Here is a 25,937-nt window from a genome sequence, read left to right on the forward strand (position 1 = left end):
CCTTCAGAGGATGGTGTGATAAGAATAGGAGGTAGGAATTGGCTAGGCAGTTAGGGTAAAAAGACCCCAAAGGAATGTAGCCAGTTTCTTGACTAAAAGTCAAAATGTCCTTAGGCCTCTTAGCAACATGCTCTGTTACAAAGACCAAAAATATTAAAAGTATTTGGGAGCTTGTGTCTAATCCTTAAAAGATTTTAGGTTTACCTCTTCATAGGGGGGAATGTTGGAGGGGAGGAAGTGGGCATGGATTTGATCAAAACACCTTATATACATGTATGGAATTCTCAATAAAGTTTATGTAAAAGTTAAAAAAAAGAAAAAGGAAAGAAAAAAGAAAAGAGAAGTTGGACTTAACCAGTGTAGAAGTGGCTGTCCTGAGAGGAACAAGACAAAGCAATCACAATACTTTCCACTTCTGCTATGAACTTTATGTTAAAGCATGTTCTTGCTGTTTTATACAGTCAGTAGGCCAACCTGGGTTAGCATAGTTGCCTACTAAGCATCTTATCTATGACATAAGTTAGGTTCCTGGAGGCGTGTAATATGTACTTTGTAATCACTCCATAGTATTTAGTGACCTCTCTCTTCAGGATGTGAGTAATTTGCCAAATAAAACTGTAACTTCAAGAGAGAACTCCAGCCACACCACTGTGGAACACTAGACATTTTCTGTCAAATCTGGAAATATGGAAATGATTTCCCCACCATATTCAGGAAACAAAGAGAGGATGACTATGGACACATTAGTCGCTCTTCACACCCCACAGTCTCTACTTCCCCTGTCTGCCCTGATGTTGACTGCCCAAGTCCAGGAACCTCTCTGCCTGCCTGGCTCTTCTAACCTTCTGTCCCTTGAAGGCAGCAGTGTAGAACTCCTGAATCTAGGAATCATCCTTTCTCTTCCACCAAATTGTTAAAAGAGTTTGGGAAGCTCATACTTGGAACTACTGTCAGCGTCTCAAACCCAGAGACACCTGTCAACGTAGCTATGATTCCGGCCCCAATTTAAAATATCTTGTGTACTTGAAAGCCATTGCAGAGATTTACTCTGAAAAATAAATTCAGCATACATTTAAAACCTGTCCCCAAGACTCTATTCTTTTTCAAGGTTTAATTGCCTTTCAGTATGACCGAGACGGGGAAACAATTATTAATTCTGAGTAAGAGAAATGGGAAAAAAACAAAACAAAACACGTAAGTTGTGATAAGTCAGAAAAGAGAAAAAATAACTATGCCTACAAGTGCAGGTTTATAATCCTACATGGGAGACTGAGGCAGGAGGATTATAAGCTCAAGGTATGCCTGGGCTAGAGTGAGTTCAGAGCCATCCCCAGCAACCTAACTAGGAGACCCTGTTTCAAAATAAAAAGTTTAAAAGGAAAAAAAGGTGACTGAGGACAGAGCTCAGTGGTAGAGCACTTCCCTGGCATGTAAAAGATCTCGGATTGAATCCTGAGAACTAAAAAAACATTTTAAAAAAGAAAGAAGGAAATAGGAACTACAACTTCAAGTAAAGCTGAAGTGTGACAGCCACCATGGCATGAATCTTGTTGTAACTCCTCCATGGAGCTCCTTCCCTACAGCAGAGTGAGGAACTCAGAACTGACAGATAAATAACAGCCTCTGTGCAGGGCACTAAATCATGCGTGGTGTTGAGTCCTATGAGTCTTGCTGTAATAAATGAGTATCTTGCAAGAAACAAACAAAAAGCTTTAAAAATAAGTGATATTTTGCCGACACTTTTGGAACAAACTAAGGACAGGTGATGATGGCAGGAAAGGATTTTGATGCAGAGGTTCTTGCAGGAAGAGTTACAACTTAGAGGACTGAAAATGATCTTGGTGCAGCCTGAGGCCCATCTTTACCCTGGAATTCCTCAGGTTAGGGGGTGCCTTAAACTATTACATGCCACAGACCTTGGGAACTCTTGGCAGCTCATACACAGTCCTTTATCTTGACAATTATAGGAAAATTGAACCAAGTCTCCTAAGAACAATATTTACTTTCTATGCATGGTAACCAGAAAAGGATAAAGAATAAGCCTGTTTTAAAGAGCATTGATAAAATTCATAAGCAACCAGTCTGTCCCCTTCTGCTTTAGAAAGACATTCACAGCACATACATGCATTTTTGTCTATATGTGTCCTTCTCTATGTTTGTGACTATCTAAATATATAGAAATATAAATATCTTTATGTGTGTGCTTACTTGCATTTATTTATTGCATACTTATGTGTATATATACATAATATATTGCATATACTTACATATAATTACATGTATTTATGCATATTATATTTGTATATGCGTATAACTATAAATACACACATGTTTGCTATATGTGTACAATAACATGCCTTTGGAAGGGTCGAGTAAATGACTAATATCCCTGGACATGTGTTGGTGTAGCCCAGAGCTCAAGAGGATGGTCAGAATTCTCACATTAGATTAATGAATAGGATTTAGTGACAAGAAGCTATGATAGAAGATATCTGGGGAAGATAGACCCTTGACATTCCAGCACACCTGCAATTCCAGAGAACCCCAGAACTACAAAGATAGATTGGGGATGGGTGGCCTGGGGACCAACACAGGGGACATCATAGCACAGTCACTGGTCCTCAGGAGTTTTATGGGCAGGGAGCATGTGGTGAGCTCAGCATTTCTCAGCTCCCAGCCATTTCCACGTGGTCAGGGTATCCATCTTTCATGTACACAGCTCATCTCACCCCACTTCACCTGACAGTGGCTCCATGATCCAGGCTGTGTTACATATGTTCCTGTGCCCTGGCTCCACCTTGTATCAGAATCCCATAGTTCCTCTAACAGGGATGTCACAGCTCCTTATGTCCCTCCTGGTTGAGGTGTTACAAAATTCCACACCCTCCTATACAGCTAAAGAGTCCCAGTTTCTATGATGATCTGTGGTTCATAGCTATGAGAATGGAGTTTGCAGGGTTTATTTAGCACATCTTTTCACAGGGTCTTAAGTATGGGGTGCAGGGTGCATCAAACAAGGTTGAGGCTCCGGGATGTTTGTGTCCTGCTGGGAGTGGTGCACAGCAAGCACGAAGCCAGATGCATGAATAGATCACTATTGGACGGCAAGCTGAATGTGAGATGGAGGGGGTGGCAAAGGGGGAGGAGTCTCTGAAGTTCAGATTTGGAGAAGAACGTTGGGGGAGGGGTTCAGAGAATGCAGATCCTCCCTGTGATTGGAGCTTGAGCTCAGTGGGTGTTTATGTGCCAACCACAGGTAAGGCCCTAAAGCATGAGGCTTTGCCTGTGTCCTAGAGGAACAGGACCTGTCCTCTGGACCAAAGGAGGAACCCAGGGATAGATGAGAGGACCCTCACTGTGAAATGCTTGCTCTCAGGTTACTCTGAGGTAAACAAGGAGGACACATGTCTTCCAAGGGGCTCTGGCCTCATTACACTGCATGTTCTCAACTTGCCCAAGGCACTGGCAGGAGAGTTTGGCACTGAGCTAGTTTGCAGTAGATTTTGGAGTTATGGTTTAAGAGGCTTTCTGACTATTTGTTGGATGCAGGGAATGCCTGGGAGAAAACTTAGCGTCATCCTGATTCATCCTTGATTTACTATGTAGACAGTGCAGTTACAACAGAGGCTTGGGACACCAATCTCTTAAGATGCCAAACTGACCAAGTATAGTAAAAACTAGAACACCTGCCTTCACAAGGTGGCAGTTTAGTTGACATGATCAGACCTGGACAAAGCCTGGAGTTTAGACTTGGTCAGCTGGAGGGCAGGGGAGTACAGCAGCTCCAAGAAGGAGAAGACCTACTGTCCTAATGCACATGACAGACCCTATGTGAACTTAGTGGTTCATTTTAGTGGTGACCAGGAAGGGTGGCAGGGCTCCGAGCCCTCACAGGCATCCCTGGTCTGATCAGACAGAACACTGAGCCACCAGCACTGAACATGGAGAAGTGTCTGTTGCAAATCCCTGGGAAGGATGTCAAGGGGAAAGGCGGCAGGAGGAGGAGGATGGGAGACTGTCGGGTCCCTGCCCCACTTCTCCAGTCAGTTCTAGGTTAGGAATGTGAAGGTTGGGCATCTGGGAGTGGCAGGCATAGCTGTGGAACCAAGTGATGGACCCAAGGAAGAAGTGGGTGAGCGACACACACAAACGGGGGGTCGTGGTCTCAGGAGAGGCTCTTTATGTTGACTTGGGTGCCAAGAGATTGAACGGGGACAGAGACCAGAAATCAGAAAGCGAGGCTGGCAGTTTCCTGTGTTTTCTGTGCGTATGAACACAGAAAAAGTGATGTCCTTGTGGCTTATGTGGAAGAGATGGGAAGGGTGCCGCTGCTGATCATGACTCTTAGATTTCATGAGTGTTCTCAGAGTGGCCCGGTCCCTCAGAGATAGACTGAGGTACACTGTTGCCCTCCTCCTGTTAGCTAACTATGAGAAAACTATGCTGGCTCCTCGGGGCTGGACACAGGACCATGAGTGAGCTTCCTGACTGCGTAGTTGTGTGCTCCTCAACTACCCTGGAAGCTGGAATAGAGCTTCAGGTTGGTCTTCCTTGTGTATTTCTGATGTGTCCATAAAAATTTAGGGACAGACAGCAGAATGCTTTACTGGGTAATGTATTTTGAAAATTATTAAAACCTTAAATTTCCTTCAAGACTGTCTGACAATAGGAATCTTCTTCATCCTCTCCCTCACTGAATGGAGAATTAAGAATGTTGGTTGTTCACAGTGCCCTCACAGGTGGAAATGGCTGAGCTAAGAGCACCATTCCATTTCATAGCTAGAAAGAGTGTGAAAGTAAAGTAAGCCATTGATTTTCCCTGGGAAGCCACCCAGTTGCTGATTTTTAATCCCAGGTGCACTCTGCAGGAGGGAGCACGTATTTGGATTGAATAATAACCAGATGCTGTTTTCCCTGGAGAATCTAATAATTATTTAACTTTCTTAAGTCAAGCATACTCTGAGTCAGGTACATGTGCCCTGGAATCATTACAGCCAAATGAGGCATTTCAGGATCAGATGGCTGGAACCTAGGGGACTGGGAGGAACACTCACAGAGGATCTGGCTGGACTGCACCCTCACAACCCCTGCATGGGACCCTGGCACAGAGGTGTGGTGTGGAGAAAGAGCACCCTTGCAGCTTGCCACCAGGACTTTTACAGCTTTTACAGTGGCTTCCCTCTGACTGTTGCTTTACTAAACACACTGATTTCTGGGTTTACCTACGTAGTGTTTTATTTCATTTGTAAAGTCAAATTAGAATTTTATTTGCATGCAGCTGTTAGGTTAGGTGAGTCTCACTAAACTCTGTTTATCGTTGGTGGTAGGCTCCTTACTGCCTGGGGCATCCGGAGAGCTTCATTTCTGAGCGCTCTTTCTGTGTCTGAGGCCTAAACCCAGCTCTCCTACATTTTGATGCTCTTACTTATTTCTCAAGCGTCCATAAAGACAACCTCCCAGACCACAAGACTTGGGCTCATGTTTTCCCTGGGAAGGGCCACATGCACCCACCCAGCTTCTTTCTATTCTCTGCTCCAGTTACAACCTACCTACCCCTCATGGACCCATGATGCCCAATACTACTGGAGGATTTGTGCACACCTACAACATGCTTCATCTTCTGAGTTGTAATTCTTACTACACTGTGACTGGTTCCTCTCTGCCCAAGTGAGAGGAATCTTATCTTTCTATATTAATAACAAGTGAATGTTCTCTTTGACTTACTGACACTTATCAATGGGCAAAGTATGCTGGGTTTGGGCCCCAAACATCTATGGGATTATCACATCTATTTCTGGAATGACTCAATGAGTAAAATATGTTCCTGTCCCACAGGTAACAAAATCTCAGGTTCCTTATTTTGAAGTTAGAACAACAGCAAACTATAATGATGACTTGCTAAATGGTGATGCATTTATTCTCTGCTAGAAATAGTTTTCCTTTACCTATAAAATATATAAAGCTTAAAGCTGCCTAAAGAATGAACAATTAGCATAGATTTACTGAAGTTTTCACTTCCTTTTCTGTTCTCTCTTACCATGCACCCCATAATACTCTTATTGTAATTATTCTTTAGATATAATTCCTGAGAACTGCATGTTTATCATCCTAGGCTTTTATTTAAGCATTTGTAAGTAAACTTCACCAGCATGTTACAACACAATGTTACCAGCACAATGTCTAGCAGTAAGGCTTTTATATAAACATTCATGCCTAAACTACTTGCCTGGCATGCATAAAGTACTGGATTCAGTCTCCAACACAGCATACAGGCATGGTGACACATGTCTATAATCTCAGCACTTGGAAGGAGGAAGGAGGAAGATCAGGAGTTCAAGAAAATCCTTAACAATATAGCAAGTTTGAAGCCTGTCTGGGCTACATAAGACCCTGTTTCAAAAGCAGGGAGATGGCTCAAACAGTCAATAGGTAAAGGCCCTTGCTGCCAAGTCTGTTGATCTGTAGGACCTACATGGTGGAAAGAGAAAACTGACACCCTCAAGCTGTCATCAGACCTACACACACACACACACACGCACACACACACACATGCACACACACACACACACCATAGCATGAGTGTGCCCACAGAGATGCACGTGCATGGGCACACATAGGCAAATTAATAATAAATGCAATTTAAAAATTAAAAAAGCAAAGAAAACAAAAAGAAGCACATTAACATGAAAACTCAGTGCAAAGTTCTGTGTTTTGCCCCTTCACCTTGTGTTTTCATGTCTAATATTTTTCACATGAGCCATAAGATCCTGTAGTAACTCCAATTATGACTCATGTGAGTGAGCCAGTAGATGAACGATCAGATTCTGACCTGCTAGGTCGAGGCCTGTTGTCATGCAGGCACATGGTCACGAGAACATCATGTCATGTTGTCATGTACTCATGTGTCACATAGCCATTGTGTCATGTGGTCACACAGTATGTGGCATGTGACAGTATTGTACCAGGTGCTTGGGTGAGTGATACCTGGTCCCTAGGTCAAGGCAAAGGCTTTGCTTATTTGTGAGGCTCTGACAGACTCACAGCTGGAGTCTGCAGAAGTCTCTCGCTCCTGACCTTCATGTCCAGGAGCTGTCAGTCTGGGACAATAACTTGCTGTGAAACAAGACAGAGAATCCTCTCATCAGCAATATCCGGCCTTCCCTCCTGTCTGGTCATCACACCCAAGCTGGAGGGAGAGGAGGAGGGCAGGAAAAGAAGCTAGTTAGTGCCATTGCTAGAGCAGCCCGACATCTGGCCTTGGTCACCCAGGACCCACAATCCCAGTTCTCCATTCCTCAACCTGCCATCCATTCTGTGTCTGCCCCACTCCTCAGGGGCAGCTTGCTCAGGGTGGCATGTTCCCACTGTGGCCTGAAGAACCAGCAGGTGTTTTTCCTACTCACATCTGGATTTAGAAAAGCCACAGGTATAGAGAGTTCCTGTTGGTGAATTTGAAGTTGGCCTTGCCAGGAGTTCTGCCCTTGGGGGCTGCATCTGAGTCAGCAGCCACCTACAGGGGTTCTGTGCATATGGGGGTTCTTCCTCATGGGGCTCCAGGAGGTGGAGCACCCTTATCTCTCACATCCCTTTGGCCACCACCATCTGCACCCTCACCCCATGTAGGCTCTGCATCTGAGAGAGGGCAGATGTCAAGGTTTCTTGCCTGACAAAGCAAGGAGAGACTCTGATTGTTGCTTCCCACACAAAGTTGAAACTTCCTCTGTTAAAATTTGTGGATGCATTTAAACTTCCCTCCTTAGATAGATGCCGTCTCCACAGAGATAGCTCCATATTTCCTGTGAGATTAAAATAAAGTGCTTGCCATATGCCGAAGAACAGTGGGTTTGGCTCCGACTGCTCATGCTCTGAGCCTTTGGGAGTAAGTGGATTCTCACAGGGCCCCATCTGGTGCAGGTATAGATGGAATACATGAAATCATGGGCAGGTTTCTCAATCTGTGTTAATTGGCATAAATTAGTAGAGTTGTCCCCGAATTTAAATTGGTGTGGTAATGATGATGAATCGACAGTGTATCCAGTTCAATTCTCATTACTTTGTGCATATTTAAAAATAGATGTTCCTCAGGGAAGAATGATCACAGGTCACATCCCATCATGCTGAATTCCATGGGGGCACTGTTCATTGTCATGAAATCTTGTGGGCTTGAGGAAGAGGCCGAGATTTGAGGGCCAGAGGACAGGAGGCAAGACTGAATCCTCTTTCTTGAGAACTCTGGCTAGTGAGTCACAACCTGATATTTAATGAGCCCAGATTCAGTGCTGGCTGCCACGTACTGTGCAACATGAGTCTCATTCCATTTTATCCCCACAGCATCTCAGTGCCATGCATGCACTACATACATTGCATGTACCACTGTCTCTACTAGCAGCTCATCCACCCTTTCAGATGAGGGGCAGATGAATAGCCAAAGCTCCAAAGGGTCAACAAGAATTGACATTACCCCTGCCATATGTCCTTCCTCTCCCCAGGAGCCTGCGCTCCTCACCACACAGCCATGCTGGTCTCCCTCTGCATATCCATGGCTAAACTGAGACATCTTGTCATTTTAAACTATTTTCCTACCACTGGCCCCCGGCTTCACCCTATGCTGGCTGAACCTCACAGGTGGTAGCATGAGTAAAGTCCTGTCCTATAATCCCAGCATGTACTAACAGGCACCCACCTTCTAGGAGAAAAGACCCCCAAAGGCCTTCATTTGCACCCCAGCTTTCCATGCAGCCCATCCCTCCATTACAGGAACATCTACATCTCTCCATCTCTAAACATTCACTCTTTCCTACATCTCCCCAGTCATCCTAACTCAGTAGTCAGATTTATGTCTCTGTAACAAAATACTCAAAATAATCAGCTGATGAGAGTGCTGGTTTCAGAGCTTTCAGTCTGTGGTCTTGGGCATTGTTGCCTTGGACCTGTGTCAGCACAGCGCATCGTGTTGGAAGCACAGGGCGGAAGAGGTTGCTGTCTTCAAGATGGCCAGGAAGCAAGCAGAGGAACGGGCCAGAGTCACAACTCCCTAGACTTGTTCCAGGGATGTTAATATGCTGCTGGCACAGCCGGTACCTCTGTTCCAGAGGCTTTTGAGTGATCTTTGGTTTGCAGGTTTGAATTCACTGAAAGCATCATGAGTGTGCTGTAACTGTGTCAGCAGTGGTGAGATAAAATCTCCAGAGAAGAATCCTAACCATAGGTCAGTGCTGACATGGATTCTAGGCGTTGTTCTTCATGACAGAGCCAGAGCTGTGTTCACAGCCCAGTAAAGTAGTAACAGTTTACTTCGGGCCCATAGGGCAGGGAGTAGGGTGGTTGTTGCTGAGGGTGGAGCTGGGTATTGCTATCCAGAGCATGAGGCCCTAGTTCCCATGGTGGGTACCTTGGGGTTCAGTACCACTGTGTCCCTGAGACTTGGGGCTCAGCATGCTGTTATCCTAACTCAGGTTGTTGAGCTTGCACAGCAAACATTTCACTCACTGATCCATCTCCCCAGTCCAGCACAGACTCTTTCAGTAGCACTGGTGACTTTTGGGATGAATGAGACAGAGCTACAGCCCAAGACAGCTCTTAGCATCTAAATTCTGAGGTGGATGTTCAGGTCACATGTTCCTGCTGAAAGTGGTTGTATCTGTGACTCTTGGCTTCTCATGTGGGACCTCCTGCTGGCTGCCTCAGGGCAAAGGAAGCATTATCCCTTGGAGGAGCACCAAGTAGTATGGACCTCTCCATGTGGGTTTCAGCTTCATTTCAAGTAGGCGTTGCTGGTTCTTCTGCACCCTACTATGTGTTTCTGCATGCAGGCAGAGGTCACCATGACTATGCACCCCCATAGGTATGTCTGGGTGATAAAGGGGTTACCATGCCTGTGCATCCCAGGGAATGCCTGGGGGCACCTAGATGCCCATTATGCCTTATGTACCCTGGAGTCAGCCACCTTGGAAACTCAAGTGCAGCTGACTCTAACCTCCTCCTGCTCCCCAGGGAGTTGCTTGGCTTTCCCATGACCTAGAGTTTGGGGAAGGGGTGGTATGTGTGTTTCTGGTTAATTCTGGACTATGAGGACTAGTTGAAGTCTTTCTGTGCATTAGGATCTACAGCTTGGCTGCTATGGTTCCCTTTGTGTTATGTGCTACAGATGCCATGCCAAGAATCTGTGTATTCCGCAGAGCCAAATGCAGAACCGTGGGTGAATTTATGGGGAACATAATCTGTATTTGTAGATGTTGTGTCTTTACTGAGATATGATATACTTGTAATTTCTGTGCCTGAAAGGAGTTATATCCTAGTTGTAGTCAATGTAAAGCTTCAATTATCTTAACGTTTTAAAGGTTTAACTATTGAAATTAAATGATAAATATACCATCCATATTTCATCTAAGTAACTTGAATGTTGAGCCATGTACAATTATGAAAAAGTATTTGATGGGTGCCTATGCATATGACAAAGATTGTTATTTTAATAAAGTGTAATATGCTTTGCATTTGAGAGTGAGCATTTTAGATAAAATTCAACTGAACTGTAAGATCAGAGTGGTTGTATGCTAAGGCCTTTAGGGCCCTGGGCAGTAGAGCTGCAGCTATGTGTGGCTGTGTTCATAAGCAGTCTGTGGTGGTGGCTAACTCTCTTCTCTTCTTTCCACAGAGTCTCAGTGCACCCTCTGTGGGGAGCCAGAAGGTAAGTACCCCAAATCCCTCACCTCTGTTTGAGTGGGTGGAGCATCATGGTGCCTCATGGTTTGAATTAATGGTGACAAACTGCTTCGAAGGATGCTTTAGACAGTGTTGGTTGAAAGCATACTCTTTGTGGTGTTTGACTGTGAATGGGAATGAAATAAAGCGGAGCACATAAGTGTTAGGCATGCGTTCTTCTCTAATGAGAAATCGACATGAAGACCTTTTGTGGTATATTTGTTTTCTTCTGGTTCTTACAAATTTTAGCTGGTTTTCTCTAGATAAGAGATGTCAGTATGGATTTGCTGATGTTAAATATGTTACCCAAACTTCTGATGAAGCTCACACTAAATAAGGCTTGATGAAACTTTTCCTAACTGCTGTTGGCACCCAAGGGGGTACACAAAAAACCTACTGACTACCAGTGAGAGCAAGCAGCCCACCCTAACTAAAGTTTCAGCCCAGTTCCAAAGCTGAGATTATTGAGAGTGGAACAACTGGGCTGATGTTCTGTTAACTTTGTTCCAAAATAGTGAAAGCAAGTTATACAGTGTTTTTCCGTGATGTGTGAGGAAGAATAAAGAAAATGTGATAAACGTCTTTCCCGTACGCATAGGGACCCCTGAGGCTGGGATTTGATTTTCCAGTGTTTTAAAGAGGCATATCGGCAACAAAACTAGAAACTAGGGGTCCTTGGGGCTCTGAGAGACAGATCCGTCCAGGAACTGCCTCAGGGTCCGAGTCCAGTCCCTCTGCTCCCTCAGTGTCAGAGCTTCCCAGTGCTGCTCCAGGAGCCTGGCTGAGAATGAGTTTAGTGCCTCGTACATGAGTAGGACAGAGGCACCTGCAGAATAGCAAGTACAAAGCTAGCATGAAAGTTCTACCCAGCAAAGTTTTCTGAATTATTGTGTCACTAAGAATATAACACAGATTTATCTCTGAAGTCTGATAAGTTATGTAAGCCTCTGCCCGCTGATCTTTCCAGGACTATAAGAAAAGTGTGTCTGAGTGGGGACGTGAATGCTGGTCTCCTTCAAAGGAACAGTCCTATGCCCTCTGGATGCTCTGAAGCTCTCCAGCCTGTCTTAGTTCTCACAGAATTGAGAGTTTTATTATTTCTTACCGTAATAGCTTTTCTGTATCATTCCCAGCTTTGAAATGGTCACTGTGCTTTGACTTTGCTGTCCAGTGTCTTTTTACCCTTCCTATCCCCTCACTGAAAGTTGTAGAGTGCTGTGCATACTAAAAGTTATGAAGTAAACACTGTGTATAGTAGCTTAAATAAATCCAAGTGCTTTTGGACTGCCTGTTCTAATACAGGACTGCTTTCTGCTGCAGACTGTATTTGGTGTGCTGCTGTATGCTGTTCTCAAGGGCACATTCTGGTTCAGAACAACAACAACAAACCCCACATGGTTTAGGTATGGGTTTTGGACCTATTTATGACTAACACATATGACTAACACATTACCTGCTGAGTGTTCACCAAGAATGAGTATAAATTCCTTTCTGTGAACTTCCTAGACAGTGATATTATGACTAGGAAGGAACCAGGATTCTGGATTGTGAAAAGTGGGTGCCCCACACAAGTTTTGCAGCTCCAGCACCCTTAGATGTTAGACCAGTACTCCCTGTCCTAGACACTCTGGGGTGCTATCCCATGCCTGTCCTTGTTTAACTTCCACATCATAAATTTTGTCAGCACACACCAAATGTGTATTGTTCCAGAAGATGGATCAGCTTGTAGGTATTTAAGATGAGCCAGGCTATGCCTCATCTAAGAATAATCCCAGCTGTCTAAGCAGAGGAGACTTGAGGTTAGGACAGGGTCCTAGTCTGTGGCTGGGTGTGTCTGGCTGCTTTTGCCTTCCTGGTTCCAGGTAGGACTCATTCTTGATTCAGATATGCAAGTGGAACTGCTCCAAACAAGAGGAAAGGAGGAGAGGCTGCTGCCAGGCTCAGCTGCGTTTTATTTTTCAGAAGCACTAGCATCTGAATATTCATACGTTTTTAAATCATTTAAGTAATTAGTCTAAGTGAGAGCTGGCCGTGTGCAGTGAGTAGAATCTGGAATCAGCTTTTTGGTTCAGTAATTTCTTCAGCAGTGTGTATGCATTAACTCATAAACACCACTGCACAGAAGGGATTAGAGCCAGAGGATTCTGCAGAGCAAGGCTCAGAGCTGGGCAGGCCTCCCTCACAGGGCCATGTTGAGGGTTAGCTGCTGCAGCTTCCCCTCCAGTCAGAAAACCCTTAACAGCCTTTCCTAGCTAACCAGTGAAGTGGGAAACACCTATTTGCATTTTAATGGTTAGCTCTTTTAGAGAAGGCTGCTTCTTTGGATAGGGATGGAATAATTAGCATCATCTCAGAAGATAATATCTGTCAAACAAATGAGACTAGGAGCAAAGTTTACTGAGGGCCTCAAAATTCTACAGCTGTGAGTCCCTATAACAAGGAGGCTAATTTTTCAGAGAGCCAAAAGTTTTAATCTTATATAAAATGTAGATTGTTGCCTCAATATGCAAATTGCCTACATGGTCTATATTGTAAGGTTCTGAAACTTGTAGGTCTGTGTATTTAATGAGGTGGAAATGTAGGGATTTATTATTTGTCAGCCTCTTTCTTCCTAGAAAGAACAGAGAGATGGCTTAGCTGTCAATCTTCAAAGTACAGAACCTCCTGAGTGCAGGACAACTTGGTTGTCCCTGGATCCTCTGTTGTTCCCAGGGAGGTGGTCCCACACACAGTCCTCTCCCAAAGGAGTAAGTGTACTAGGAACAATCTCGGTTGTTAAAATAACTTGCCAGCCTAATGCTCAGACCATCTCAGCTGCATCAGTTTCCTGTTGCCTTTTAGAGTGCGTGTTAGTTCATCTTGACATAGCAAGAATTCCTATGTGACACAATCTGTCAATTTAATATAAGAGAATGTTAAGAATATGTCAACCTTTTCAAACTTATTGGCAGGTATGTAATATCTTTTGCTTTTTAACAAGAACACAGTAAAAAATATGGACACTGGGCAGAGCTGCAAGAGCCAGTTCATGGATTTGTCTATCTATTAACAGTTTATGACTTGATAGGGGAAGCTAGATAGTGATGGCTGGCAGGGAGTTCAGAGAGTTTATCAGGACCACTGTGGTGCGCTAGCAATTCCTTATGCCTATTCCATGTCACCCAATTAAAATGGAGAAAAAAACTGTTATGAAGTGAATTTGCATGCAGAAATATTCCACAGAAGCACCAGCTTGCATTTAGCATGAGGTACTCTCCAGCAAAAGTCCTTGAGAATAAAACTTAAAGACACAGTGACCAGCTGTGGTCATGTAAGAATACATTTAGGAAATGTTGTTTGTAGGAATTCTAGCCCCTATATGAAATAATCTCTAAAACCACATGGAAAGCAATTTTCTTTCTGATTTTATTGTTGTTGCTGTTATTCTTATTATTATTAATTATTATTTTGATGGTAAAAACACACAAAACTGAAAGTTGCTTTTGAAAATTTTGTCTAGACATAGAGACTCTTTTATTTCAGAGAGAAACAAAAGTAGTTTTTCTCCCTTCATAATGCATGATTAAAAAGTAATGTACTTAGGAGTATTATGCTCTTGATTTTTTAATACAAGAAATTCACAGTTTTACCCACAAATGATTCTGAACAATGAAAAATCTCCTTGCTATTCCTTACCCTTACTAAATGCATGTCATCCTGGAATTTCAAGACTTCTAACTAGTGAGGGTTAATGAGACAGGTCCTTTCTGAAAAATGAACAGAAATATTTCTGTCCCACCCACAGTTCATCCTAGTCTTATCTCTTTAGAGAAAAGGGTGTGATTGCTGTGCTCTCTCTTGAAGGGCCTGTCTTTTAAACCTGTGCTTTGGATGACAGTGGCCTTCCCTGACTGCTGATCTTGGGTAGTGAGTGAAAGATAACTAGCTTTTACTAAGTTCTCACCATGAGCCAGGTACTCAGAAACAGTGTTGCCTAGGAACTGAGGCCTCATCCAGCCAGCCAGGAGCTTGGAAATGTCTGTGGTTTAGAGCAAAACTGGCAGAATCTGCTGGGGCACTAAAGGACACTGTTCGTTATAAAAGTTTTTAAAGAAGATTGGGAAGAGGGAAGCCCAAGTTGATACAGAAGCTCTCTATTTCCAGTGGAAGCCCAGAACAACGCTGTGGAGCACCCAGCAGAATACCTACAATGCAATATAGAGAAAGGAAGAAAGAGAGAAGGGGAAGGGAGAGAAGGAGGGAGACAGGGAGTGAGGGAAACAAGGAAAGAGGGAGGGAATGAAAGGCCCTAGGCCAGATGCAGTCCTGACACCTGAGCAGATATGAGCATGCCCTGGGCCTTATAAAACTGGGTAGTAGAGACATGGGAACTGAGCCCCTCAAAGTCAACCCAGACATTCAGAAGTTCTCCCACCTTGAGAAACACTGGCCTAGACCAGATAGAATGTTCATCAAATACCTGAGACCATTGGTAGACCATATTACCCACTATAAATGCATGCTCTGTACGTGGACACAGCTCTGACTCTCCCACAGAGGCATGGGGTAAAATTCAGGTGAAAACTGTTATGGACCTGTCAGGACGCAAGTGCTCTTATGGATCAAACCACAAGTGATCTTTACAGAATCTCTGATAAAGAGGGGTCAAGGGCCCCTCACACAAATAAACAGTTCTCACATTACGGTGAGCAGAGCAGAGAGCATTGTGACCCAGTAAAGTCTAGGAGAGTGAAGAGAGCACCAAAGAGAACCAGAGCACTAGGAACAACAGACATGCCCAAGTATTGCATGTGCTTTAAATGATTGCATGAGCTTTCAAAGGAAGGGGAACATAATGTAAGAAACAATGAGTATGCAAATGATTAAAACAAAATAGTGAGAAATGAGATGGGTCACTTAACTTGACTACCAGTGGGTGCAACAAAAAGTATAGTAGGTGGAGCTGAAGGGAGAATTGTCAAACTAGAAAACAGGTATTTTCTAATGACAGTTTTGCCTAGAGCTCTGTATAGAAGGCATAAAGGTTGTATAAAAGAAGAATAAAGATGCATTGATGATGGCTTCAGAAATACTGACACGTATCTGAGATGGTATGAGAACGGAGGAAAGCAGAGGTATTAGTCAAAGAAGCAAAGGTGGAGATTTCTCTAAAACTGAAGGTTTGTATTGTCTCTCTGATCTGAGGGGTCCCGAAACGGAGATGAAGTAAACAAAACCTGCTCACAGAGCAAAGCAGCTGTGGAATGTGAAAGCATGAGTGATTTTAAATGTAGCCAAAGAATGCACAGACAGCATCATGGGAGATCACCAGGGACCTGTCACCTTCAGCTTGCTGCCAGAAAAGAGTGACTATGCCTAAAGCTTCCAGAGATAGTTAGGGGCGAAGGAAATACCACAGTCCCATGTGAAGCAGACTAAAGGGGAAGAAAAGGAACGAAGCAGAAAAGCAGCACAGAAGTGCCGAGTGGAAATTACCTACATGAAGGCTTGATTTGATAACAGGATAATCCTTCAAAAGCAATCATAAATGTTAGAATAGACTCACGGTGTGTGATAAAGAAGAGGAGATTACAAGGGGGAAATGACATACGAAAACCCTGAAAGGAGATGCCCTAAGAACCTGAATCTTGCTGGAGGGGAATGCTCTAGAGCATGTAGGCTTGCAGGAGATCCTTGACCAGCAGCTCTGTGGACCCTGTCACCTGTTCACAGTCTGTTCAAGCAGTGCGTGCTTCACTCCTTGGTCTCACTCGTCATGTACTTACAGCTTGTGTGAAGTTTTAGCAAATACGTATCTGAATGTTCACACTTTTGCTGAAAAAAACTTGCACAAATTCAGCCCCACATAGATGTTATGCTGGAAGCCTATAGATTCTCATGTCAAGATGGAGCATGGAGTCCTTTATTCACCTTCTTGGGGCCCTTCAACCTCAGTGTATACTCCTAGCCACTGTGGCCAACTGCAATACACTATTGCTGAAGTGTAGGTCAGATAAGATTATTATCTTCCTCAGATTTTATCAAGGTTCCTCATTGTCCACAGGATGAATTCCATGTCTGAAGTTGCCATTGCCTGGCCCAGCTTGCCATTACAACCCATATAGCTACTTTATAAGCAGTGCCCATACTCTGGTACCCACTTGCCAAAAGGCATAGTGTTGAGGGAAGAGTGTGTGGGCGTGTGTGTGTGTGTGTGTGTGTGTGAGCAAAGAGTCAGCAGTGGTTAGTGTTTTCACATACCACAGAGAACATTGTAATACATTTGTACTGAAAACACAGGAATCTAGAAAACGACTTTCTGGTCAGTGCAGACTCTGTCCCAGATAAGACTTTTTGTGTGATATCCATCAGTGGCATTGCCCACTGCTTGGGTGAACCCAGTATCCCTGTATGGTGTCTTGGCTGAACACCCCTCTGGCTTCCTTTCCTGCAATACCTGTGTGCATAATGTGCATTATACCTTGAGCTCTGGACAGGGTTTTTTTAAAACACTTTTCTAGCCATCTACCTCTAGTGCCTTGTGGGTCCTTCTTCCTACCCATAGTTGTGTATTTCTGAGAAAATGTATACAGCTGACTGTTAAGATACCTGCCCTTACTACCAACCAAGGTAATTTAGGCTACGTTTAGAATTGGGTGAAGCTGCAGAGATTAAACATAATAAGATACAATGAAAGTGAGGATGAATTGCACACACCATCTGGTGTCTGTGACTGAGACAATTCTGCGTTTATACTGAATGATATAAATGCACAAATGAGCCCTGATTTCTGAGTTTCTTTCTTTTTTATAAGTAATATCCAATATCTGAGATACAGACGTTCAGTTGGTGTTAAGCCTGTTTTCCCTCATCGGTTTGCTCAGGACTAAATAAGCATCTTATTTTATGGTCACTGGATAATTTAAATATCAGGTGTCGGGTTGGATGTTGTCTGTTTTCTTGTTGATGACACTATGTCTGTTTGTTGCATTTTGAAGCATATTTAGGAAATGTGCATAGAATAGATGATGCTATTGGGCACTAAAGAAAGTACTAGAATTAAACAAAAGTATTAGAACACTTCTGGTAATTCATAATAAGCTCCTTTACAATAGTAAAAGCAGTGAGGTCTCTGTCCTCTTTATTACCATTTGAAAGGAAACCCAGTGTGATCCATGGCAATCCAGGATGTGCATGAAACATCCCAAATTCAACTTGGCTTTGCTGGTCTGCTCAGTTAATATCCTTTGGGGGAAGTCTATGATCTTCAGCTCCCAAAAATATCAGGGAGCTGGGTGCACCTGAGACTGAGACACCAACAGAAGTTAAATCATCTCAACTTAAGACTCATCTCACTCTGATTTTCTCCTGAGCACTTGAAGCTTCCCACTGGCAACCACTGTAGCACTCTGAGTTGGCAGGTGCCAGGACTCTTCAAAGTCAAGTGAGCATTTATACGACTGGGACCCTGTAGTGGCTTCCCACAGTCCTATATGTAGCCCCAGACTTTCCTCCCAGGTATCTGCAGAGAAGCCTGCCTTGGTCATTGGTCTGAGACCCTCCTGGAAGAGACCAGAGACTAGAAGAGTGAGCTCTGTTAAGCAGTATAGCTTATGGACTTGGATGAATCAGGCTTATAAGCTCTAGTCTGCCTATGCCTCTGTCCTGTCCTCTGGTCCCCTGCCCTTCTCTTCTGTCCCTGTGCCACTGTTCCTGCCTCTCTTGGATTTCTTGTTCTACTGCCTGCATCAGACAGTGTTACAGAAGTCAGAGACACTGCTAGGTACTGGCAAGAGAAGAAGGAACAGGGATAATCTAATCTTAAGGAGCTCACAGTACACATGAACTGTGCAAGAAAGCCATTCCACATGGGACAGGAGCATTGTTACAGCATCCAGAAGTACAAGTGATGTGAGGCTGGTCTCATCTACCTCCTGTTAGGTGTCCTTGCTTCTGTGTTTGTGTTTATAAATTTGAGCTGGGTTTTGGATATCCTTTTGGTTTTCATGTGACAGCAGCTGGGAGAAGCCCTCCTCCCCTGTGGTCCTGTGTTGCTGTATGTATATTCATGGCATTTCTATTTCTCTAATTGTTCCATCTCATTAGCAGTGTTATGAGTGTTGAATGATTGAGGCTTTCAGATCTCTCTCTGGGACGACCTTGGAAGGAGAATAACCCATCACGGAATTATTGGCCTCCTCCCCCAGGCAATTTTGTCATCTAATGACCCAGAACTCAAGCTGTGAGCCTAGAAGTAAGTGAAACACCAGCGTAGGTTTACAGATTCTGACCCCACGCGTCAGGAACAGGAGAATCTCTGCAGTGTGACATTAGAATGGATGGTGGTTGTTGAGCCCCAAAGGCAAACTAGATGGATGGCCAGTTTCTTAAAACGGAGCATTTCTCCCCTCTTCCTTGATGCAGAGAGATTGATACAAGGGAAACTATGACCTCCCCGAACAGGGAGCCTTGTCCAGAATAGCGCGGAACCACATAAGGACTGAGGAGATGCAAAGCCTCTATATACATGTTCACTAAGAGAATTCTAAATGTAGAAAGGAGAGTAGAAGATAAAATGGGAACAAGGGAAAGCCACCAAACGTGACTATTGATAATTGGAACATTATGGACTTATTGGTACAAACACTGACTTTGCTCTAAACTCACATCTGACATCTGTGTACTCTGGACTCCTGCCTCATGTCTGAGACTAACACCTTCCCTGGAGGAATCACAGGCTCTACGTGGAGTAGGCTGCACCAGGACCTGAGAGCCAGCATTCCAACTTCTCATTGATTAGAACCGAGACTTTACGCAGAACAACCCCTCTGGCCTGGTGTTCTTGCTCTGGCATTCCTAGGCTGTATCATTCTGTATCTGCACATCCTTGTGTCCACAGAGTGAAGTCTTTGCTTTGAGGATTGTGTGTGCATGTTTGTGTATGTGACAACTTTTTCTCTCTCTAGCCCAAGCTGGCTTTGCTTGTGTGATCCTCCTGCCTCAGCTTCCCAAGTATAGATTTACATTCTAGGTATTCTCCCTGTGCCTAAATCCTCGATCTGTGACATGACACACACTGACTTACAGTTTAGTGAAACTATTCTGTATTATTAGACTTGCTGCCTAACAGCCCAGCAGAAACAGATTTTCCAGCATTTCAAAACTGTCATGAAAGAATTATTTCCTGTTGTTCCAACTCACAAAATGTGCCCCCTTTCCATGACATTGATGTTAGCTACTTTGGGAAGATTAACCACTTCCAAACAAAGTGATAAATTAATAATTAAATAAACTAAGCCATAAATCCACAGAAAAAATGTTTGAGAAAGAAAAGAATGTAAATGAGAAATACAGGGACTGAACTGAACAAATATGGTTCAAATCCAGACTCCTCCCTTCATTACCTAAAGATCTGGAGTCACTGAATCCCAGGAACTGCTCCACAAAACAGGGAGCAGGGCCCGTGTATCAAGGTGGTTTGGAAGGTGTAGTGACCAGCATAATGCTTGAGACATGAAGGGACCCAGTGGCTTCTGTGTTTGATATTATTACAGATGTCTCTGGTGGTCATCATCCAACGTCTGTGTTTTATTCCAAGTCTGTTTTTCAGATTTATTTTAAGTGTTGGGAAAAACAGTGGCAAACGGGAATGTTCTCAGCCTCAGGAGTACCTGAAGTGGATGAACAGCTGGAATAGAGCTGTAGATGAGTTAGTTGTGGTGATTGTTACCAGCCTGTTTTTTACAAAGATGGTCCCTAAATCATGAATTGTGGTGTCAGAGTGGGTTCTAGATGGAGTTGCTTGAGTCATACACTGAAGAGAAACTAGGGTGGGAACGAGAAAAAGATGGAAGTATTCCTTTCATTTCTGTTGGTATTCCTTTAAGATTCAGCCATAAAAGTCTTTTAACCCGTCTCTCATAATTATTTTCCTCTTGCAGAGGAGACTCTCTCTTTCTTTTGCTCTCTCTCTCTCTCTCCCTCTCTCTCTCTCATACACACACACAGAGATTGAGAATGAGAGAGAAAGAGAGAGAACTATTTATCCACAGATAAGTCCTGTCATTTGCAACATGATGGAATCGGTGACAATGTTTAATGAAACAAGTCAAGCACAGAACACAAGTGCTCTTGTGTTCTTTAACTGGATTCATTTCACTGTGACAAAATACCCAAGATCAACTTAAAAATAGGAGGTATTTATCTGGACATGGCTTCAGAGGCCTCAGTCTGAAGTCACATGTTCCTGTTGTTTCTGTGGTGAGGTAGAACATCATGATGGGAACGTGTAGTGGGAAGAAAGCTACTCACTTCACAGCAGTCAGGGAGCAGACAATGTGAGAGACGAAGGAGTCCTACATGGGCCAAGTTGCACCTCCAGTGACATGCCCCAGTGAGTACTTCTTCCCAGAGTTTCTACCACCTTCCACCAGCCCATTAACCCAAAAATCCATGAATGAATGAATCCAGCCTTGAGGTCAGAGCCTGAACTATCCATTCACTTCGCAAAAGCCTCACCTAGAATACTGATGCGCTGGGATCAAGCCCTCAGTACTTGAGCTCTGGGTAATATTCCAGATCTAAGCAATGTGAAAGGTTACAAAGTTGACCTCATAAAGTTGAGAGTTGAATCGTAGTCACTAGGGTGGAGGTGGAGGAATGAGGGATGATTGTTGGTTGGAGGGCGCAAGTTTATAGTTATAGGTCCATTCTGGGAATCTAGCATGCATTGTTGTGACTGGGGTTAACAACATAAGAGGGTGTATATGGAATGTAGGAGGGTGGGCCTTTTGTGTTGTCATGACACACAAGCACACGAAAGTCCCAGATGAGATTAATGATATGCTAATTATCTTAATTGTGCCCCTCATTTCCCATGGTAGACTTATATGCAACAGTATCATACTGAGCACCAGTTCTAACAATTATACCCCAATAGATCTGTAAAATTCAAAGGGGGTCACCTGTAGCAAATACACTGCAGTCCCACAAACCCCTATAGTGTAGAGGTCATCCATATCTTTGTCCTGATATATTAATGGGTTAACAAGTAAAGCGTAAGACCCCCGGGGACAAATGGCCCAAGACCTAGAGGGAAGGGCTCTAGCCCTCAAACTTGTCCCACATCCATTGGTGTGGGAGGGGTTGGTGGCTGGGGAGAGAACAGGCAAGAGCAGAGGTATGGGATGCTCTGGAACAAATTCCCAGTGACTCTTAAGCTGAGTACAGTTTCTACTTACGTTTTCCTGGGAATGTCTAACTAGGGACTCTGAAATATAGTGTAAGAAAAATCCTCAGAAGAATCAATGAATCTGCATTGAGGAGCTTTGATGCAGATTTTTAGAAGTTGCTGCTGCATGATTAGGGTATATATGGAAGGCTGACCTCATATTACTTTTTAAAATAGTCATGCTGATTTTGTCTTTAAATAATAAAATTAGTTTGATTTCACCATTCTTGATTTTGTTGAACTCTAGATAGTTCTTTTAGGTATTTTGAAACAAAAAGCAGAAAGTTATCATCATATTTAAGAAGCAATTGTAACATCCTCATGTTAGGAAAAATGTGCAGCACATTGAGTGTCAGTTGACAACTTTTCAGTCAGCATTTCTGTCTGGTTTTTTATTAGGATCATTGGAATGATAACTCAGCTCATATGAACCACGTATACAGAACACTTATGACCCATGGGGCTTTGTGCTAGCAGCCAAAGGTCTTATAGAACATGAGAGCTAGTAGAGAAGGAGAGTCATAGACATCTCATATATTCTGTGACAGTCTATGTTTTGTGATAATGGGTAGTATCAAGTGGCTTTGACTGTGGAAAGGATGAATCACTGCAAAGCTTTGGCTCCAGGAGGGCATTGCAACACAGGATGCCAGGGCACAGGAGACAGCACAGGGGCTGTTGCTAAGAGCCAGGCTCTGGGGACTCAGCTTCTGAGTGGCTTTTGAGGTGTTCTGGATGTCCTGCCTGATTTTGCAAGGGGGGCCAGGGGCCCAAGGTCTATAAGCACCTCTAACTACTTTTAGATGTCTCCCAAATATCTGTATGAGTTATGGGTGCAAGAGACTCCGTTTCTAAGGGAGATCTGTGACCACAGACAAACCAGCTGCCATCCTGAAGGTGAGGTTAAATCCAAGAAAAAATATAATTTATTAGTATGTCAGGACTACCAGGGCCACTCCTGACAAAAATGCACTTGATCTTAGGGATTGGTCTTGACCCCTCTGAGTTCTTGTCTAAGGCCCATCCTTATGACAAAATGAGTAAAATGAGAAGCAGCTCTCTCTGGAAGCTGTTTTGGTGATTGTTTGAAAGCAGTTCCTTTCCGACCACAGATACACAATCCCTAATATCCAGGAAGTGACCTGTGATGAGGAACTTTGGAAGCTAGGGGAGTGAACTATAGGAACTCAAGAGAGCCTTGCAGACCAGGTAGACCTCACTAGCTGCTGTTTGCTTTGCTTAGACAAGATTCAGGTGGGATCCTATCCACCTCCTCCTGCAGCTTGCAGGGAAGCATGGTTGGGGAACAACACCTGGACAGAGTTCATACTTAGGTGGGTGATCTAGAGTGTCCAGCTGCCACCCTCCTGCTTGTGGGTGTATCCAGTGAGCACAATGTTCTGGCACCATTAGTTTGAATTTTGCACTGTAGCTTTTGCAATCACAGCCCACAAATTTTACAGAAGGTCTCCTGGTCCTCTTCAGTCCCTTGATGTTTATTTACTGCAGACACATATGTTGGGCTGAATTTGAATTTAATCCAAATCCTCTAGCCAGTGTGGGTGCCCCAGCTTGAAGCGGCCTTTAATGAAAGTGAGATGCACCACATGTTAGAGTGAGATAAGCCACCAAGGCCTTCACTGCCAGGTTGGTGGGATTCTTTTCAGAGTGAAGTACAGCCATTAATGTGATTCCCAGACCAGAGCCTCAGATGAAATTTCCTGACACAGATACCTTTGTATTCAGCACTGGACCTGCTCTTTCTGATTTTGAAATCAATTCAAAACCAGAGCCACTCAATAACCATTCTTCCTGTGTGAAAGTCTTGTCATTTTAAATAACAGCTTTGCAGTAAAAGTCATTTATGATAATAGTTTGCTCAACCTAATAATGTTATCATTCTTCAATCTGCAGTGGACGACACCTCTACCTTTGTGCAGAATACATTTTAAAACTATATTTTAAATTAAATTTTAGTTCAAATTGCATTTAATGTAATTTTATATTGATATCTTAATTTACTTAAGAGATAAATTATTTGAAATAATTAACTCCTTTCCCCCAAACATAAGGGCATTGGAATAATTTATACACACATGCACACATACGAATAGACATACCTGTGCATATACCTACACATGCATGAATGTAAAAATGGGTCAACATTATATGTACATAAATACAAAATGAATGCCTTTGGGTTAGTTTTCTGAGGTAGCTAATTTTGTTTGTTTTTTGTTGTAATGGTGCTCAAGCTCAGTCACAGCTAGGATTCACATTGACTACTCTGAATGACGACTGGAGAGAATCCTTCTTACCCATAATTTACTAACTTCACCGTGTCCATACTTCTTTAAACCCTTTATTAACCAATTATTTTATTAAATATTCCTTATATCTCTTACCTGATATAGCTCTAATAACTGCAGTGATCACAACTGACAGAGCATGGATGTGTCCTAAGTCCAACAGTATCTGTCCATCTTAGATGTTGCTCTCTGTGTATTATGTGTTCACTACACATAGAGCAGCAAGTACAGAGTTCGTTAAGGACAGGGAAAAATAAGCCACCAAAAGTCATGTGGTCAGGTTGGAGAGATGGCTCAGCAGTTAAGAGCATGTATCACTCTTGCAGAGGACCCGAGTTCTGTTCCCAGCACCCATATCAGGTGGTTCACAACCACCAGTAATTCCAGCTCCAGGGGATTTCTGATCCCTTCTATCAATGTGGGCTCCTATTCTCACATGCATAGACACACACACACACACACACACACACACACATACACACACTTTGTAATCTTTTTAAAAAATTTTATTTTTATTTTATTTGTATGAGTGTATTGGCTGCATGTAGGTAAGTGTACCCATGTCGTGCAATGCCCGTAGAGGAAGAGGCTACCGGATCCCTGGAACTGGAGTTACAGACAGTTGTTTGCTGTGGATGCTGGGATTCGAATCTGGGTCTCCTGCAAGAACAACCAGTGTTCTTAACCGCTGAGCAATCTCTCCAGCCCCCAATTTTTTAATCTTTAAAAATTAAAAAATGCAAATCTCTGAAACTTCAGGTGAATAAATAGGACATAGAATGATAACATAACCAACATAATTTCTGGCTTATGACAGTTTGGAAACAAAAAGCACAACTCGGTGGTAGATATATTCACTAGATGCTGAAGGAGAAGACACACAATTGTGCTTTCTGTAAAGGCTATGGCTGGCTGACTTGGTGCTCCATGGGCTAACCTGGAGCACTGTAAGTAGACATCAAACTCCATGGACAGACCTAGAGCTCCACAAACAGACCTTGAGCTCCCTAGACAAATCTGAAGCTCACGGATAGACTGAGTTCCATGAATAGATTTCCTTCTCCATGGATGAACCTAAAGCACAATTAACAGACCAAGGGTTCCATGAGCAAAACTGGAGTTCCATATGTATCCCTATAAACGCCATGAACAGATTTTGAACTTCACAGACAGACTGCCAGCTCTGCGGATAGCCCTGAGCTCCGTGGTGAGGGTCCCTTTGTCTTAGCAGATATCACCATGACATTCTGCATGCAGCAGAGCTCCTACAAGCATCATCCCCGAGGGGGGAATTACTTTTTTATCTCAAATATTCAAGTAGAACTAAAACAAATTGATAATGTAGAACGTTTACTTCTTAGAAGAGGATTGAAGTAAATTGCTGTCATTTTAGGATTTCTGGAACTTTGTTCCCAGCCCAAAAAGAAAACAAAAATACATTTTATACAAAACAAGGATTTTGGAGTGATGTACAAACTAAAGCAAACTATGACTTTTTAAAATTATTTATTTAATAACCACATACTTAGAAGAAGCATTTCATGACAACAGCATTGACATATTCAATAAAAATTTCCAGAGCTAAGATGCATCTCTTTCAAAATTGGCTGTAAATTTTTAGATTTATAGTTGAATTATTACAGTTATACAATACTGTACTCAGTATAAACCCTATAAGACATAAAATTAAATGAGTTTTTAACCTTTAAAAAGATCTC

The 25,937-nt window shown here is 43.2% G+C and overlaps 1 protein-coding gene across 1 annotated transcript in view; it reads left to right on the forward strand.

The window, feature by feature from the left end:
* The window catches only part of Dlgap2 (DLG associated protein 2), an 886,725-nt gene that overhangs the window by 499,699 nt on the left and 361,089 nt on the right, over window positions 1-25,937 (forward strand). Inside the window, exon 4 of the mRNA XM_029562223.1 lies at window positions 10,655-10,687. Within this exon, the coding sequence (XP_029418083.1) occupies window positions 10,655-10,687 (33 nt within the window). The remainder of the gene's footprint in view (window positions 1-10,654; window positions 10,688-25,937) is intronic.

The sequence above is a fragment of the Nannospalax galili genome, unplaced genomic scaffold (genome assembly GCF_000622305.1).
Source record: "Nannospalax galili isolate Female #2095 unplaced genomic scaffold, S.galili_v1.0 scaffold134, whole genome shotgun sequence".
Taxonomy (NCBI): Eukaryota; Metazoa; Chordata; class Mammalia; order Rodentia; family Spalacidae; genus Nannospalax; species Nannospalax galili.